The sequence below is a fragment of the Alosa alosa genome, chromosome 12 (genome assembly GCF_017589495.1).
Source record: "Alosa alosa isolate M-15738 ecotype Scorff River chromosome 12, AALO_Geno_1.1, whole genome shotgun sequence".
NCBI lineage: Eukaryota > Metazoa > Chordata > Actinopteri > Clupeiformes > Clupeidae > Alosa > Alosa alosa.
In genome coordinates this window covers 11698348-11717886 of record NC_063200.1, presented here as the reverse complement: position 1 = coordinate 11717886, position 19539 = coordinate 11698348, and the positions used below count along the sequence as shown (strand labels likewise).

Sequence of the window (19539 nt, the reverse complement as noted above, 5' to 3'; positions counted from 1 at the left end):
TCATAAACACTGCCTATTCCTGCACACAATTATAGGCCTATTATTATCTGACATTAAATATTCTAGGCTTCATTCAGTATGTGATCGACAAATTTAGGCCGACTGCAAGAAAGAGCACTGACTAAAGAATTTGTAGGTATGTGTTGGTATTAGTGCCCGCATCAAGGGCTTACAGCTTGTCTGGTTATGTTGCTGATTAGATCATAAATGACCACAGCAATGAAGAGGAATGACTGAAGAATGTGTTGGTACTTGTTGGTGCCTGCTTGATAACCCCTGTAAAATGCTCTAGGCTGTTCTGATGGCGGTGTACCTTGATTGTTTTTGTTTTTCGTAACCGGCTTTGGGTAAGTGTCAGCTAAATGACTAAATAAATGTGATGTTTTTTGTCTACACTGTAAAACCGAACAGTACAAGTAAAACAATGTTTTTTGATTTGTACTCTAATCGTCTGTGTTACTTGAATAAATTTGAACTTTTAAGTTGACAGCACTCATCCGCTTTAAGTCATTTGAAAAAATAGAAAGCGTGGGAAAAAACTGGGGCTTTAGGATAGGTCGGTCAGAGATGCAGGGCAAGGTGCACTGTTTTACACTTGCAACATAAATGTAGTTACAGTTACAGAAGAACATTGTGATCACACAAGTAGCCTAGCCTATTTCTCCACATTTTGCACCAAGTAGATTGCAACGTTGACTGCACACAAGTTATGATGCAGTTAAGCCAAACTCACTTGCTTTCTTGAAGCAAGCAACTTCCCCACGCAAATTGTAGCAAATTGTAGGCGGTTCTTCTGCCATAGGTGGACCTTGTGTACAGCATCAACTAGTCTATTGGTCTAACGTCTTGAGAGACAGACAACGTTGAGTAAACAAGCGACACCGGCAACGGTCGACCACCAGATGACAAGAGACGAGAAGAGCAGTGAAAATAGACGACGAGACAACAAGAGAGAAAAACCAGCCACCTATTGAGCATCTGTGGGGCATCCTCAAATGGAAGGTGGAGGAGTGCAAGGTCTCTAACATCCACCAGCTCCATGATGTCGCCATGGAGTGGAAGAGGATTCCAGTGGCAACCTGTGAAGCTCTGGTGAATTCCATGGCCAAGAGGGTTAAGGCACTCCTGGAAAATAATGGTGGCCACACAAAATATTAACACTTTAGGCACAATTTGGACAATTTCACTTAGGGGTGTACTCACTTTTGCTGCCAGCGGTTTAGACTTTAATGGCTGTGTGTTGAGTTATATTGAGGGGACAGCACATGTACACTGTTATACAAGCTGTACACTCACTACTTTACATTGTAGCAAAGTGTTATTTCTTCAGTGTTGTCCCATGAAAAGATATAATAAAATATCTACAAAAATATTAACTCAGTTAATCCTCATGAGTTTTACATTTTGTTCATTACCATCCACTCTCCGCACTGGACTCTCTCTCTCTCTCTCACACACACACACTTTGCGTGTAACACACTGGTACTATAATCACAGTTAGTTTTGTCTCAACATGGTGTGTGTGAGAAAGGACATTTTGCATGTGTGTGTATTTGTGCGTGTGTGTGTGTGTGTGTGTGAGTGAGAGAGAGAGAGAGAGACAGAGACAGAGAGACAGTATCAGTGAAGGTGTGAACTTTATTTGTAAGTGTGTGCATATGTGTTTGTGTGGGTGGGTGGTTGTGAATGTGTTTGTGAGAGAGTCAATGTGCATAGATGTGTGGTTGTGAATGTGTTTGTGAGAGAGTCAATGTGCATAAATGTGTGTGTGTGAGAGAAATAGATAGATAGAGAGAGAAAAGAGTGTCCACGTTGAGGGTGGACAGTGAGCAACATGTAAAACTCATGAGGACAACATAACTAGTGTCAAGCCTTAGAAACTACCTCAGACTACAGGAGGTGCAGCATAGCACTCTCTGCGGGCATATCTCCAGACCAGAGATTGGCTACTGCTACAAAATCCATCACTAGATGTCCTTGAGTGTGGATGATGCACCAGTCACACCAGATCCCATTGCACCAGACTACCTTCTGAAGTTTGTCAGCTGCAACTGTGCAGGCGTCTGTGAAACTCTCAGGTGCTGCTGTAAAAAGCAAGGAGTCAAGTGTATTTCTGCTTGTTGGAACTGTCATGGTAACTCTTGCCAGAACATCAACCAGCCAGAAGATAACAGGAGTGAGGAAGTGCAGGGGAGTTGAGGGATGAGGTTTGTTAAATTTTTAACTGATTAAGAAAGTTTTGTTTTGTAATTATTCAATAAAACCACTTGTTATGGATTTTTTATGGACTTGGAGTAATTAGTTAGACATCTCAAAAGCTAATATTGGTCAACAAAATGTTTTCATTATTTTCGCCCAGTCCCTCTGGGCACCCCAAACTTGATGGGCTCTCCAGGTGTTTCCCCGAGGATTTGGCCGTGGATAAATTGGGAGGTGTTACTAGACACCTATAGGAACACATAGTAAAAAAAAGCTATTGGTAAGAATTTTTTTTGCAGATTGGCGAAAAAAAAGCCTAACTTTCCCTAACTACAAGCATTCTGAGATAGATAGATAAAGATAGATAGATTCAATTCTGGGCATGCACTGAAAATGTCAGATATCATATATCAATGATGGGCACATGAACATGAACACAACCAAACTTGTTTTCCAGCGTACCACCACCTACATCCTGACTCGCCCCACCATTCGACACATAAAAACGTAACACATTCTATTGACACATTCCAGGCATCATAATTAGCCGCCCTACATGATAACAAATGACAAAATCAAAATGTGCAACTGTCTATGAGCTCTCACACTAAAAAAAGAGTGTGGAGAACAACATTATGAAACACAAAGAACAAAGAGAACATAGGCTTCAGATTAAAAAAAAAGAATAATTTGTAACACCTTTCTGACATTGCCCTTTTCATTTCGTGTACCCCTAGTGGGCACAGGTGGTACACGTACCACAGTTTGGAAATCCCTGCTCTAACTCAAAAGAGAAATGACCTGAGCTTAAGTATGTTACAACAAAAAAAGGGGGAGTGATTTAGAACAAGCAGAGGGCTCATTCTCCTACGCTTTAAACAGACAGGGTTAGTAATCAGGGATCTTTGCTTTAAATGGAGTTGTTTTGGGAATGCCATCAAGTCTGGTCACCCTCATTGTTCTGTAATTAAAACCCTTGCCTGGGATGTTCTTCAGAGGCCTGGCCCTATACTGTTTCTACAAATGCTGATGTTTCACACCTGGTGATAAGCAAAAGGTCCCGAGAGAGACTCTCAGTGAATTCTGATAAAACACAGGACCCTCTGCATACAGACAAAGACACGCATGGGCACAAATGACCATAAGAAGTATACATTTTTATGTATTTTGTCCACCCCCTCTCAGTGTGTGTGTGCGTGTGTATTTGCCATGCAAATAAAATGCTACTTGCTTTATTTAGTCTGAACTTTATGACTCATTATGTGGGTCATTCCATGAAATGGGTGCCATGTGTCCACAACATGTGATGAGATGCATAAGGCCCAAGCTAGAGCCACAGTGTGTTTCTAAAGCCTACAGCTAATAAAGTACATGAAAATACTATTCTTAAAGAGTATCACACTATTTTTAAGTGCATGGCCATTTCCATGTGTCCGGGTTGACCGACATTACATTTACATTTAAAATATCACAACCTAAATGTTATATTCTTATCAAGCTTTTGTTATTGTCAGAATTAAATATATTTTCCTGATGACATTAGACATATTCATGGTAAATCACAGCTTCTATTACTAAACAACAACATTATATCACATTTTTGGTAAATATTTTATGATTTGTTTGCGTCCCGTGGAAAAATTCTGACATTCTTTTACGTTGTTTATTTGTTGTTGTTTTTTATCACTATGAGGGGGTCTGTCGAGCTTAATCTCATGTCACGCAAATTAGACAGGAATAACTGTCTTTCATTACAGTTTCAACACTAGCATTGCTAGAAATTATATTTCTAATTGAAGGCATGTTTGTTAAGTCAATTAATTGATCGTTATTGGATAACTAAAGCCACTGTGGGGAAGAGGAGGCATAAAGCTGGATCACAGAATATCATCATGTGACTAGCTAATGCTACAATGCCTATCTACTGACTAGTCTAATATGACCTGGAACTAAATTTGAAAAAAAAAAAAATGTGTTTACTTAAGCTATAGCCTATGTTTTTAATGACAAATAGGCCTATCTTTCTATCAGAGATTGTATTTGTGATTTTGGATACTGTTTTATTGAAGATTCTGAACCACAATATATCTTGTAATATATTGTTGGCTAAATTTATGTAATTAATATGTTATTACTATATGATTTATGTAATGTAAAGTAATGTAAATATAATGAAAAGTAAATTGAAATCTAAAAAGACAGTGCCTTCTTTCTCACAAATATTCTTTAGAACTTGTTTTTGCTTGAGGTGTTGTGCGTTCACATTTCATAAGACCAGACACCAGGGGGCGCCCTGAAACCAAGCCCAAGAAAATGTGTTGCATGAAGAGATCCCTGGCAAGTACACATGAGGAGCATGAAGAGATCCCTGGCAAGTACACATGACATGAGGAAAGCCAGACTTGCTGATAAATATGACAAGAGCTTAACACCTTTATATAATTTGTCAACTTGTCAAGAGCAGCAGCACTGGTAAGAACTAATAGAGTGGTTTGAGTCATCAGGTCGTTTCTCAGACTCACTCACTACCCATATCACTCTCCCCCTCATTTTCTTCACCACAGTGTCACCTCTGTCCTGTCAACGTCTATAACTATAAAGTAAAAAAAAAAAAGTGTAGTTTTGTTTGCTCTTTAAAAAATGTTGCCTATAAAAGGTTTTTGAAAAAAATCTAAAGTTTTTTAAAAGACATGCATCTGCTCAAACAAACAAACAAACAAATTATGGAATATTAGGAAGTGGAGGAAAGAAGGAGGAGCCTAGTTGTATGGGTATGACACTTCTTTTTAAATTTATTTTGGTGAATACCGGTAAGTATATTCAAAGATATAATGTTGTTGTTTAGTAATAGAAGCTGTGATGTGAGAGGTACTTCTGAGCATTTAATGAGTCATTAAATCTCACCACAAGATGGCATCATAGAACATCATTTAGTTTACATACCATCAGTCCAAGTGATTTACAAATCTGATAAATATGCAAAAAAAAAAACTTTCAAGAGAGCCAACTTAAAAACCTTGAGGAGCCGAGAGGGAGGCTGGCTGCATCCAAAACATTATTTAAAACACCTGCCGCCACCGGTGATTTACTCTTTAAATATTTTCCCACAGTTCAGATGGAAACTTTGGAAATGTTTTTACCTGAGGCAAAGAACAGGAGTATGATTTTTTTGGGGAAGTCTCACACATCTAGTGGTTGTCTGGTCATGTATTTGGGTGTGTAAGAACACCCTAATTAAACTGGTTAGACTGCTCCATTGCCCAATAGCTGGCCACATTTACAGAATACTTCTTCTTCTTAAAGACAGCAACTTATCTGATCTGTGGCCTAGTTATTGAGCCAAGATTTTGAAACATAAAATTCTCTCCTATTTTAAGAGATTTTAAATGGTGGAGATTATTTGTCATCCAATGTCAGATATTTTTTGAAAGCTTACATTTTAGGCTAATTTAAATTGTCTGTCAATTTTAAGTTGCCTTTTGAAAACGAAAATTACAAATTGACTCAAGATCTTTCTCTTGTCTACATAAAATGATAATGTCAGCAGTCTTTAAATAGTCAAAGTGACAGTCCAATGACAGCTGTGCATCACATTAAGGTGTAATAGGCTGCCATTTCCTGACTTATGACTTCCTTCCTTGTGGATGATGTCATAGGCTACTGATAGCAATCCATAAGGAGTGGCCACAACATTGATCCCTCAGTGAGTCACTCATTCCAGTGTGCTTTCACAACAGCAAGATCTGACATACAGAGGTTTTAAGTATTGATTTCAGCTTTGGTACTTCCTTGTTATTCATTATCCATAACAAGCAGCTAAGATGTTTTAAGGATCTTTTAGACTGTCCTTAAATGTACAGTATGCCACTGGCTTATTGTGGTGAATAAAAAATGTAAGTAAAATGTATATTGTCATGCATTAATAAATGTGTATGGTGGAAGTAGGCGTATAGGTCTAAAAACAGGGTTCAGGCAGGAGACGTGCTGCACCTTATAACATTAGCCTATCCCTGTGTTCATGGAAAACCGTTGGAGAGGCCCTCAATACTGCCCTACCTTTGGCATGCGCTTTCACATGCCATGGTGACACAACAAATTAACCAGTTGAAGATTGTAATAGGCCTATCTGAGAGACTGTAACCTCACTTGTGAGGTAGCCAGGGACTAGGCAAGCGACTTTGCTGTAACATAGGCCTATAGGAGAGGACCAGTGCCATGCACATCCAAAAAGCCATTTGGATAGGTGAAGTAATTAAAGTAGGCTATATTAGTAAGAAATGATCCGCACAGAGAGCTCTCATTTCATTTTTTTTACTTAGAGTGACATTTCCAGTACCTTGGCTCTTCCTCTTCGAAAGGGCCAACACTTAATTATGGACAGCCTAGATTTTGGATTCATAGTTTGACAAATAATGTAAAATGAAGAATATGCATATCAACATCAACATGACAGCTGAGGTCTTGACATTAACACAACATGCATAGCCCAATGATTAGGCCTAATCAGTTAAATTAAATTGAAATTATTATCCTATTTCAGGATGTCACCCATAGCCTATGTCAATTAAAACCCTTGCCACATCACACTATTTGGAATTGGCACTTCCATCAGAAAGAAATGGGCGTTGAGAGCACGTATCACACACGTAAAATGTAAAAGTTAGCCTATTTCAATGTGCAACTCGTTGTAATATAAAATAAGGTAATATTGACTAAATAATGGCTGTGCCCACTAGCCTACCCTCTGTCAAACACGGACCATCCCACAAATACCAACTCGACTACTAGCCTACGAACTCCACCCCGTTGCTCTGCGTTACCACCAAGAGCCTTCCCATTCTGCTATCATTCGGCAGTAGCCTCTACTGCGCTCTAGGGCCAAGTACTACGGAGTCAAATACACATTACGGGACAACCATGGCCCTCCTTGATCTTGCCATGCAAGGTTTCTCCATCTTCGGATTTTGCTTATTTATTGTTCTCTGGCTCATGCATTTCATGTCGATCATCTATGTGTGAGTATCGCGTTCAGAATGTCTTGCTATTTTGAAAAGGCAACACGCTAGCTTGCTAATGTTACCTAGCGAAAGGTAGCTCTAGCGTATGATCTCTCGTCCATACGTGGAGCGCACTGCTTATCTATGGGTAGCTAGGTGGCTAATGTTCTTGTCTGGTCATTTGAAGGGCCTGCGATGGGCTAAGTAGTTCAGCTGATGTTATTTTAAATGTATGTAATGATTTGGACAAAGGCGTCTGCTAAATCCATATAACGATACGTGTGAAGATGTGTTGCAGTTCATCAATTGTGGTAGATCTACACACTGACGTTTTCATTGTCAGATAGCCAGACATTCCATCTGCCTGTTAGCTTCTAGCTAACGATACAGTTAGGTGAGAGACTAGAAAGTAGAAAGCTTCTTCTATGGTTACAGCAATACTGTGATTCGGGTGCATTTTGACAGTGGCAAAGGAAGGAGACCACATAGCATCTGCAAAGCAGCTAACTGCAAAGTGTATTATCCAGCCAGGGGCATACTCATTTACAAGCAGCGTCAATTATACTGGGTTTACACAAGGCAGCCTGTCTGTCTGAATGCTTGGTTCTTGTATGGTTGACAGACCTGAGTGGCAGCCATTGATGCCAGTCCACCCGACTTCTGGTTATTTCCCTAACGCCATCCACCTTACTAAACTAAAAGGTTATCAATGTAGGAATTTGTCCTATTATGGCTTAAAAAGACTAACCATGTTTAACGTTATGGAAGGCTAAATTAACCTCGGAAATCGCCCAGGGGACAACGACTACCGCTCCGAAAGCGCGGCCAAGCTACCTGACAGCTCCATTTAACGTTAGTGTGATCGAGTAAGGAGTAAATTAGGTTTATGGAACAATAGGTAAGAGTACATCGTTGTCGTATAATTTTAGCAGATTGCTGCTCGAACCTCAACTGGGATCACTTTACCATAAAACACAACGTTAGAACTGATTACTATCTGGCGAGCTCCGTTTTGGACGTTAGCTAACATGGATAATGTTAGCCGCAGACACTTTAAGATTAACTATCCAACAGAAAATAACCCTTTCCCGTCGTTCCGACTCATTCTAGGTATTTTACGTTAACGTTACTCACTTATCTTGTCATGTCGAGTGAAAATCGCGGAGTACTATATAATTCCATCATGTTGAAGACGCTTATACCAGTCTCAAGGTGTAAACATTGATTTATCCCATGTTATCAAGCGCGCTTCTGTGAAACCAGTGGGTTGGAAGCCTGGCATCACTTCAGCCTCCGTCGTGGTGGTCATATGATAACGGCTGACTTCCTACAGTCACAATAGTGCCGTTCATGTGGTGTCCCGGTGAGAAACACGCAGAGGATACAAGGAGTTTTGTGCTGTTTATTGATAACAACGCCGAAATGTAGCCGTTTACATAGGCAGCCTAACAATACCAGTAGGATATGAACTAAAACTACGCTGGTCGTAGTCAAATGTAATTAGATAACCTTACCTTACCTATACTTTGTTCACTGCAAAACTGGACCACTACGTTGCATGATTGGATCAGTCACAAATAAAAGAATCTAATAACCAGGAAAGATCTCTGGCCCTCGTATATCACCAAAGATCCTTGATTAGGCCTGCTTGCCCTGCTTCAACACTGTAATGGTAGGATATTATGTTGAATTCCAAACATCCCTGAAGAACAATCTTATTTCTCAACATTTCTTCTCGTAAGCATCTGTGATTGGTTCAGAAGTCGTTTTCTTTCTGTTGACAACTTTCATCTTAAACCTCCTGCACCATGCAGAGGCACTTTAAAACCATTTGCCGGTGTCCGTTAGTGTGTATTGTTAGACGTTTTGCGCAGATTTACACATGAATGCAAGTAATGTTCAGTAAGTGGCCTTTTTACATCTTGGATTATACCGTGTACCGTGTGGCAAAATTTTGAATTTGAATTTCCAATTGGGGATCAATAAAGTATCTATCTATCTATCTCTCTCTAAAAGCTTCTGTAATGCTGTGGGGCATGTCCAAAAATTGAGCTACATCAGTGCAGTCTGCATGTATCTTGAGCTAAGCCATGTCATGTTTTGGTTTGAACACTATTGAAGGTAGAGTGGGAGCATTGGAGTGGAAGGGGGCACTCTGTTCCTCTGTCTGCTAGGCCACTGAGATGATGATGATGATGATGATGATGAGAGAGAGAGGAGGGGATCAGAGAGGGAGAGAGAGATAATGTTTGTGTACGTGAGAGTGAGAGAAACAAAGAGAGAGGGTGGGTATGTGTGTCTGTAAGAGAGAGCGAGAGAATGTGTGAGTGAATGAGTGTGTGTGTGTGTGTGTTTTAGAGAGAGAGAGAGAGAGAGAGAGAGAGAGAGAGATGGGCCAGAGTTGCAGAAGTGTCCCTCAAAGTAACTAGAGCGTAAGAGGGAAGGCTACATCCGGCCAAGTGTGCTGGGCTCTTCCCCGAAATGAACCTAGAGGGAAGAATCGGCTAACACTCCCCACCCTCCCACCGCTATACCGCCCTGCGCCTCTAGAAGAGGCCATTTAGGGAGATGATCACCACTGCACCCTGATGTATTAGGTCCCTTAAGCTTTTTCTCTGCTCATTCTTTGCTTTGGAATTTGAAATTATGCCCTGTTGCCCAATCCATCCCTACGCCGTAAACAAAATAAAGAAGCTAAATATAGCTTAACCCCAGTGTGCGGGCGGCCCTATGACGTTCTTAAGTATTGCCTTATTCTGACTACTAGTGCCAGACATTCATTCACCTAATGATATAATCACACCAGGAAATACTGTAAGGCTTTATCACTGTTATGAGGCGCTGGCTCTACATCTGATGAAGATGAACCTCAATGTCAAAAATCTGATTTGAGCTAGCCTTGCTTCATGGTCCTTTTGAAATAAAAGAGGACAATAGGGCTAGGGAAGGTGTGTGCGTGTTGAGAGAGAGAGAGAGAGAGAGTGCGAGTGCAAAAAATAAGAACACACATGCACTTGGAGGAAGCACGAGCAAGTGAGCGGGGGAGTTGGTGACCAAGTGATGGAGTGTGTGAAATGGAGAGGGAGGAGGGCGGAAGTGGTAGGGTGAGCCGCGTGGCCCAAGGAGGCTCGTCTGTGTTGGGGTAATGGCTTTCCTTGTCCTTGAGGCCCCTCCGGCTTCCTGTAGAGGGCTGGCAGGTTGCGTCGCAGCGGCAACGGGAGAGAGCTGTCACCACTGCTGGAACTGAATAGTGTCCAGGACCAGGAAGCACTTCCAGGCCTGCCAAGGAGGAGATGGGGGAGTGCAAGGCAGGATGCAGCGGGGTTAGGCTATAGACGGGCAAAGAAGTCAGGAGATGTGTGTGTGTGTTAGGGCGGGTATCTGAAGAGAGACAGTGAGACTTCAGGGCCTGGGTGGGGTATCTGTGTGCAGAGGATGCAGAGAGCAGTACAGGCATGAGGAAGTGTGTGTATGGGGAGAAATCAGGAGATTTGTGTGTGTGTGTGTGTCTGCCTGCCTGTCCCACGCCTTTTAGTGCTCTTACCACCCTTTGCCCCCCGTCAGAGAGCCAGAAGGAGCAGTTGCAGCAGAGGCACTCACCAAATGAAGTGGCTGCCTTCTCCCCCTCCTGTGTTCAACGCGATTAAAAGCCCCTGTAACCACAGAGTAGCTGAGTAAAAGCCTCCTAAAACCCGGTACTGCCCCTGTCAGCGCTGTGGCTCGGACCCAGTGCCTGTCCCGCAGCCCCCACCCCCCCTCTGGCGCCAGAGATTTGAGAAGTCCGTTGAGGTTGCGTGCAACTGTGAAAGGTGACCGTTAAAAAAAACATGAACAAGCAAGAGCTTGATTCAGATATGATTCTGGGCGTAGATGTACGGTTTACTACGCATGCTGCTGTAGCTCCGAAATACGGCGCCAAAAAAACGGTTCCAGTTTTTGCAAACATACGGCTGACCAATTTTGGCCGCATTTCTTCCGATCATGCTGGAAGTGTAATGGACGCTGCTGCTTGTAATGTCTCTCACCCGGATGGCTGTGGTGGGGACTGGGTCTCCTCAACTGTCACAATGTTTTGCCGCTCAGACCGGCAGTAAGAGCCCGTGGCGTCCGGTGGCTCTTGACTTTATTACCGGCTGCTGCGTTATAACTGGATCTCTGCGGCTGCAGCACGTGCGTGGTGATTCAGCCTCTTCAGCATGGGCCGCCTCGTCCTGCATTATCATACCACATCCATTAGAAGTGCAGGGCTCTTGAGGACCTGTTTATTTGAGAGGTGTTGGCAAGCTACACTCTGAAACATTTCATCAAGTCATTTGGCCGCTCAGAGCTGGCTGTCTTGGCTGTTTCTTTTGGCTAATGTGTTTATAATCAAACGTGTAGTCTAACAAAGCAGTAAAGAATGAAATATATAGACTGGAAGGAGGAAATGTAACACCTAAGCTGAATGCTGGCTGTGAATGGTACAGCTGCTTTGGGCTGCTGCTTTGCGAAAGTATAAGCTATGCCAGTAGGCAGTGGTTCCTATGGCTGCACATACTTTGCATCTTTTCATGTTCAGCTATAATAAACTAAGCCTGTTTAAAATGTTGTAACAAGTCTAGTCAACATCAAGTAATGTTACACTTAATAATAGTCTTACTTCCCTCCAAGCCAAAAGGTTACGGGGTAGCATTTGCACAACTAGTGCAGTGCCCGTTCAAAAATGCTATTCCTGTAGAAAACCCGTAGCCCAATTACATGCCCGCAGGTATGCCTGCTTTACAGATAGGATGATAGGGAAAAACATCATTCCGACTTAGAATTCAATAGTGAATATTGAATATTATATAATGCTACATTCAAGATTCAAGACTTTTATTTGTCATTGAAAAGTTGCCTGTACAATGAAATTTTGCCAGCAAGGCCACAAAGGTGCAAAGAAGTCAATGACTGAAAGTAACAAGTACAAAACAAAGATTATCAAGTCATAAATAGGGCATCATAAATAGTACATCATAATAATAAAGGGATATAGTCTGTAGAGGCAGTGTGACTGTATGTGAACCAGTAGTGCAGTGAGGAGAATTTAGGCACGGCTGCATGTGACATTTTATTACAGATCTAAATGACATAAGCCTAACAGCTGTTTTGAGTTAAGGCTATATGTTTAGCCTATTGAATAACTTGATGATATAGAAGAAGACATCATTTTGTGGAACGGTTCATCATCAAATGCAATTTGCAACAATGTGACTCAAAACTGACTGTCTACACTGCATTATATGTCTTCTGCTGTTTATACTGCACCACCTGTCTATACTGTGTATCACATTGCACTTTTCTGCTTTTTTGCGCTTGTGGTTAGACGCAAATTGCATTTCCTTGTCTCCGTACTTGTACTCTGAACAATGACAATAGAGTTGAATGTAATCTAAATCTAAAAAAGAAGGAAGAGAAACAGTCTATGTTATGTTGGTATGCTGTAAGTGACATCACGCTCTGTCTGCCACTCGTTGTCTTTAGATTGTAATGTGTGGCATTCTGAAACGTCCTTAAATTCATTTTTTACATCGTTTTGAATAGCCACTGCATACCCTTGTTTGTTGGCGTGTTGTTCCAAAATCCGATTTATCCATTTATGCAAGCAAACCGCATACAGGGAGTCTTTATAATCATAGAGATAATCATCCAAACATCTTGCACTTGCTTAACATTTTTTACCCGTGTACGCTGATTCAGTTCTGCCAAAGGTCAGCTTCTATCCTCTCTGGTAGCCTACAGTGCTGTGTGATAGGAGGAGTAAGTAGAGCGACAAAAGCCAAAGTGTGCTTCTTTTACCAATACATTTAACAATATGTCTTGCATTTCTTATCCAAACAGCGTCAAACTGCACTGCACTCGTGCCCGTAGCAAGACACCTGCCAAGTTTGAAATCAATCGGACGAACAGTTCAACAGTTATGCGAATAACACACAAACACGCAGACAGACAGACATTCCTGTAATGTATAGATACAGTAGATGTGGTTTCTGACTAAACCAGACTACTAAGCAAGGTCAGTGGAAGTACGTTGAGGCAAAAGCCAGGGTTTGCAGTTACAAAAAGGAAGTGCTCTATTAGCCTGGCTAGGTCACCATGGGAATGTACGCTGCACAGCTTACTGTGGTCCAGAGCAGGTTATGTATATTAAGATAGAAGCACCACATACTGACCAATCTATTATCTTGGGACAGCAGAGGTACCCTTCCCGCAAGATCCCGTCAATTATTGTACAGGCGGAGCTCCACTTACCTGAAACCTGAACACTGTCGCAGGTGATTGCATGAGTCACTTATGCCATCAGGGGCAGCCGTGGCCCACTGGTTAGCACTCTGGACTTGTAACCGGAGGGTTGCCGGTTCGGGATTTAAGAAATGCAGTGAAATTATGTCTGATGTCAGCCTATTTGTGCATTTATGAGGGGGGGTAAAAAGTGCAGTAGAAGAGGGGTTTAGTAGATTAAGTGGCAAGGGCTGCATAAGAAAGGTGGGGGAGGATTTGGGGGGGGGCACCAACAAGGAGCATCATATTACCAATATCATATTACCAATTACCTCACATCACTAGTTCAAGGTTTGATTAGCCATTTCACACAAAGAAAGCGTAGGTAGCCTATGTGTAGCTTGGTTTTGTAGTACACCCCTCAGTCCTAGTTATTGTTTGTTTGCCCTGTCGTGGTCTGAGTTGTCCAGAGTTCAAAAAGATGTCATTCTTGCAGAGTCCCATTGTTGCAGGTCAGCAAACATAGAAATAAAATGCTGCTTTCTAACGACTTTAACATGAAAATCTCTTGTTGAAGTAACGTGGAAAAAAAGAGGTTTAGCAGTAGGCCTAACCTTTTTGGGTGTAAAATTGTGAAGGTAAAGTTCAGTGTAATAAACCGCGGTAGGAATTCATTGTTGTTAGGCTTGTGCGTGAAGGTTGTTTAATAGTTTTGATGGTAGTGAGGTGGGATTTGATTGTTCCGTTGTAAAACTACTGGCATAAATCAGCTGTTGACTGTTTTACTGTCCACAATGTTATCGGTTCATCTGTCCTCTGACAATTGCATCGAGCATTATGATTCTGAGGGCAAAGGTTTAAAATCATACCACCTTGTGTTTCCGATCTAGAGTTGTGGATTTGTGAATAAAAGTGTTAAAAATTTATAGAATATAACACTGTCAAATAAATATTTCACAGTTGTGTGGGTACGTTGCATATTTTATGCTTTGTGTGTGTGTGTGTGTGTGTGTGTGTGTGTGTGTGTTTTCAGAGTGCTGCAATCATACACCGCATTTCCCATAGTGGTGGCTTCAAACTAGCTCGATTAGCGTTAGACCGTGTTTTAGCCATTGTGCACAGTCAGCGAGTCTTCCTCTAAAGGCTTGTCTCAGCAAAGTGCCATTGTTTTCTGGTGGCATTGGGGAAGGAAAACTAGTCGGCCGAGGCGAGTTTGAGTGGAGGTGGGATGTGGGGGGTGAAAATATTAAACTAAACAGCCATCCTCTTTGACCTCTACTGTTGCCTGGGCCACTGGTCTACTGGTCTGCCCTGCCCTGCCTTTGTGAGAACAAACATGCATGGTCAAAAGCCGGACCATGTTCACAGAAAGATTGAGGGAGTGCGCTTCAGGAAGCAACTTTAGAGTGGGGATTTGTGGGCCTGTGTGCCAATGTGTCTTATAGACGCAAATGTGATGTTGAAACTCGGGACAAATCCTGGAACATCCTCTGCATCTGTTGCTCTGCAAACAACCAACGCCTTCTTGTTGCCTAATGAAGGGATTTTCTATGGCAAGGTGTAAATCCCATACAAATTAGCCTGCAAACAAATGGATATTTAGCATGGGTGTATTAGCATAGGTTTGCCTTACCTTAGACAAGAACAAATACTTCAGCAAATGAGACTTAACTCACACAGTAAACGCTGTGCATTCGGAACTAGTTGCATTTAATTCTCACCACCCTCCTGTTGTTTTTCTCTGCCCCGTAGCCGTCTGCATCTCAACAAGAAAACTCCTGACAAGCAGCCCTACAGTAAGCTAGCCGGGGTCTCGCTTCTCAAGCCACTCAAAGGGGTCGACCCGAACCTCGTCAACAACCTGGAGACGTTCTTCGAGTTGGATTACCCCAAGGTAAGAGGCCTCTATCCATTCCCATCTGTGTTTATTCCAAGGTCTGACGGTCTCTGAGCCACTGTGATTGCCATGGTAACAGTTCCTGCAGGATGCTCTCACTGGCCCCAAGGCAGACCTATACATAACTCTTAACAAGAGCAAGGGAGTACATATCCTAATTCCCATTACATGGCCTAATACTCAAAGGCATTTGCTCTCTGGAGGGACAAGCTACCCTTGGTAAGCTTGACGTTTTTCATAGTGGAAAAAACAAAGGGAAAATGGGGCACGTTTGCTCGTTTGTCTCTGGGGGGAAGGCATATGGGAACATATGGTCTCCCTGCGCCCGAGCCTGCGGGAGAGTAGCAGAGACCTGGCAGAGCCGAGGCCGCCGCCACCGTGTTGGGCCGAGGACGCAGCGAGCCTAACACATCGCCCACTCATCTCGGTGCACTGTCGCTCCGCACAGTGTCATCAAGAGCAAGCAGATGTGAGAGAGTGAATTTGTTTTATACCTGTTTGCTTTTATTTGAGGTAATGCCTTAGCTATGTAAAGCACATTGTGTCTACCTGGGGTATGAAATGTGCTATATAAATAAATTGCCTTGAATTTGGCAGGATGAGTTATTTGATGGGTAGAGAGAGAGAGAGAGAGAGAGACAGAGAGAGAGAGAGCGCAAGCATGCGTGTGTGAGAGCATGTGTGTGTCAGAGAGAGAAATAGAAAGAGACGGGGGTGGGGCGTCCGATGGAAACGATGGTGTGACATGTCTGACATGTGGTGCTAGCCTCCCCCCCCTCAATACCACCTCAAAGCAAACACATGCCCCGAATATATGCACAGGCTACGCAGTGCCCTCGTTTGTGGCTCCGCTGTGTTTGTGTTTGTGTGTGTGTGTGTGTGTGTGTGTGTTGGGGGTGGGGGACTGTGTTGTTTTGACAAGAGCCAAGGTCTTGTCAATTGTAGCTCAGATCAGGGAGAATCTGTGTGTGTGTGTGTGTGTGTGTCTTGTCAGTTGTCGCTTAGGAAAGAGAGAATCTGTGTGTGTGTGTGTGTGTGTCATCAGTTGTCGCTCAGGAAAGAGAGAATATGTGAAGCCTCAGAAGACTCTGGCATGAAGCAGGTGCGGTGTTTGTGTTTGTGTGTGTGTGTGTGGAGGTGTTGCTGTCAGGGCTTTGCACGCTGGATGAAGATGGAGCCATAAAGAGGCGGGGCTTTGCATGCCCCACTAGGGTTGTGCCGATGGACGATTGACAGGCATCACGATGGAAAGCAACCATGCTTGGTGCACACGCAAGTGTTCTGATTGATTGTCTAACAATTTTCTTGGAGCAGATCTTCCACACAACTTCGGTAGCCTGGTCAGTATGTCTCTCTTAGCTGTCCACTTTCATCAGGCCGTATAGCCTATATATATATTTTTTTTTTTATGTAGAACATTATAAATGGACGATGTTCGTCCATCGTCCATCACAATGTTTTACTGTACACATCGTCAAATGCCAATTTAGGCGACATCGCCCAACCCTATGCCCCACACACACACACACACAGATGCATTGTTTTTGTCTGCATGCAAAGCGCCCTGGGATGAGAGAGGCTGGTTTTACAGAGTCTGCAGGTCTCTGTGCAGGTCTTGAGTGGAATGGATTATAAAATCTCCGATTCGGTTTGGATCACAGTTTTGGGTTCCGTTTGGCATGTGTGTGTGTTATTGGTTTTTTATTGTTTTTTTTTTTGTTTTTTTTTTGTTTTTTTATACTCCAGAAATACCATACATCAGCACAAGATATCCTAATAATCCACCATTTGCATTATTTAAAAAATCAGTTTGCCTCAAGGTGTCATGTGATCATGCAAAGCTGAAAGAATGAGGCAGCTTGGCATTAGCCACACCATTGGGACAATCTTAGGCCTAGATTTTGATCCAGCAGAAGGAGAGATGTGCTACTAATTTCAACATGCTTTTTTGTTTATTTGGCAAAAAAGGTTTACAACTTAAACCAATTCCTGCTAAGTATAGGTACACGTATTAATTGTCGAAGCTTAATTTAAAAAGAAAAGGCATGCACTGAACTGTGTGTGTGGGTGTGGGTGGGTGGGTGGATGTGTTAGTGGGTGTGTGTGTATATAGTTGAGTGTGTGAGAGCACGTAAATGTGAGTTTCCAGTAAAGCAACTTGTCAGGCATCCTGAGGAATGCTGAATTTGGCAGCTCATTAATAGCCTGTCATCTCTGATCAGTGATCAGTGTTTAGTCTTTTCTAACAGACTGAAGTGCTTCTCCCACACCCTGTCACTGGGGCCTAGGAGAGACCCCACACTCCCCTGAGCCCAATGGGAGAAACCCTGCGTTCAGTCGGGAAGTGAATTGCTGATGAATTTTGGGTCAATGGGTGTGGTATTTTCAGTCCCTGTCTAATCATGTTTTGAGTGTTTCTTTCCCCATATGTTTATTTATTTTATTTTTGTTCCTGTCTATAAGGTAGGGAAATTATTTGACCTGATTTTTACACAATCATACGTTATGAACCAGACATAACTTAGATGACGGTCTGACTGAACGAAACGTCAGTTTATCAGTAAATTGGCTGTAAAGTTGGTCTAAAGGAATACTGCTGGTGACAAGGACGGAAATGGTTATCTGACCAATAGCGCTGGTAGTTACAAGGGTCATTGTTATATATAGTTTCCACTGAATACAGCTTTCTGTGAGGTCATTTGAGGTCATATAATGAAATACAATCAAAGCTTGACTTTTTAATAACTTTAAAGTTATTAACTCTTTCAGGTCCGAATCCCACTGGTGGGATATTTCAGACATGTCACATGTCAACATGCATTTAAAGGAGTTTTTATCCTAGAAGCATACAAATAACACCCACAGAAATGTTTTTAGAGCTTTGGAAATGAATATCAAGCACTTTTTAGTCAGACTGCAGGTACTAATAGCACACTATTAGCAAATGCTATTTGCCATTAGCAAATTAACTAGTCAGTCATCACTCAAATGTGGACATGACACCTGTGAAAATGCTTACCGTTATCTACATTTGATCTGTGTCTATGGCAGGCTGACGCTGTAAATAGAAATAACATATTTGAGGAGAAAATCGGATCATCGCCCACATGATTGTTTTCATATTATAGTTTTTCAAAGGTTTTGTGGCTGTCCACTCTAGAACACTGAAATGCCATAGAAGTGTTTGTTGTTTGTGGGGTCTGGAACATACATTTGATCAGCGTCATGGCAACCACACGTCAACGTATCTGAAGCTCTCCATTTTCCACGTGCACTTTACTATGTTTTCAAATTTATCCACCACAGAGACTGCTTTCAAAAATGATTGTTTTCAGTGTTAAAATACAGCATGTTAATGTGGATGAGAGGGCTAAATGGAGTAATAATTATGCATATTTATATTTATCCAGCTTACCTATCTGCACCCTAACACACCCCAAAAAAAAAAGTCACACTAAATAGCAGGTTACATATAAAGAAAAACTTGCATTTCATTAGAATATATATTTCTTAACCTCTATTTACACAAAACTCTTTGACTAATTAGGCTTTTTTTACTATGGCTTAGACTCATAGGATCTGCAGCCTATAGCTTAATTTGAACCTATAGACCCTTTCAACAATAAAAACAAAAACAATGCTTGAACGTTCTATTTGGTTCTCAATCGACTTCCTCTGCATCAAGATAACATATGGAATGTTAAAACGGAAGCCTTGTGGGGCCAACTATGATGCTGATAATGGAACTCTCTTGAAAGGGTCTATAGCATAATAATAATAACACGGGGTGTCATTCCGGGAATTTTTTTAATTCTAGTTGCTAATCACACCATTAACGTGACTTGAGAGGGACAGGATTCAGAAACTAAAGTAAGGCCCATCTTCTGTCTGACTCATGTCACGTTAACCAATGCATTAAACCACTTGTCACTGCTTGAACATGTTTTGTGCATGTTGTAGAATCACAACCCACAACAAAGCCTTTATTTGGTGCAAATCAAATTTGGTTTCTTTGGTTACTTTGTTATAGTACGCTATTCACATTACTAGGCCATCACCGCAAGTGCATACAAAATGTTTATGGCCAAGTTTTTTGCCGTCCCCCCATTTTGCAAAATTGCTGACCTTCGTTAGGCTACTACAAGACGTTTTTCCCTGATAGCTGATAGTTAGGGCGTAGATTTATTTATTGTGTCTATTTGTATT

General features: G+C 41.9%; 1 protein-coding gene across 1 annotated transcript in view; it reads left to right on the top strand.

The window, feature by feature from the left end:
• Window positions 1-7040: 7040 nt before the first annotated feature.
• The window catches only part of ugcg (UDP-glucose ceramide glucosyltransferase), a 38950-nt gene continuing 26451 nt past the window's right edge, over window positions 7041-19539 (top strand). The window contains exons 1-2 of the mRNA XM_048259923.1: window positions 7041-7214; window positions 15189-15330. Of these exons, the coding sequence (XP_048115880.1) occupies window positions 7117-7214; window positions 15189-15330 (240 nt within the window). The 5' untranslated portion in view covers window positions 7041-7116. The remainder of the gene's footprint in view (window positions 7215-15188; window positions 15331-19539) is intronic.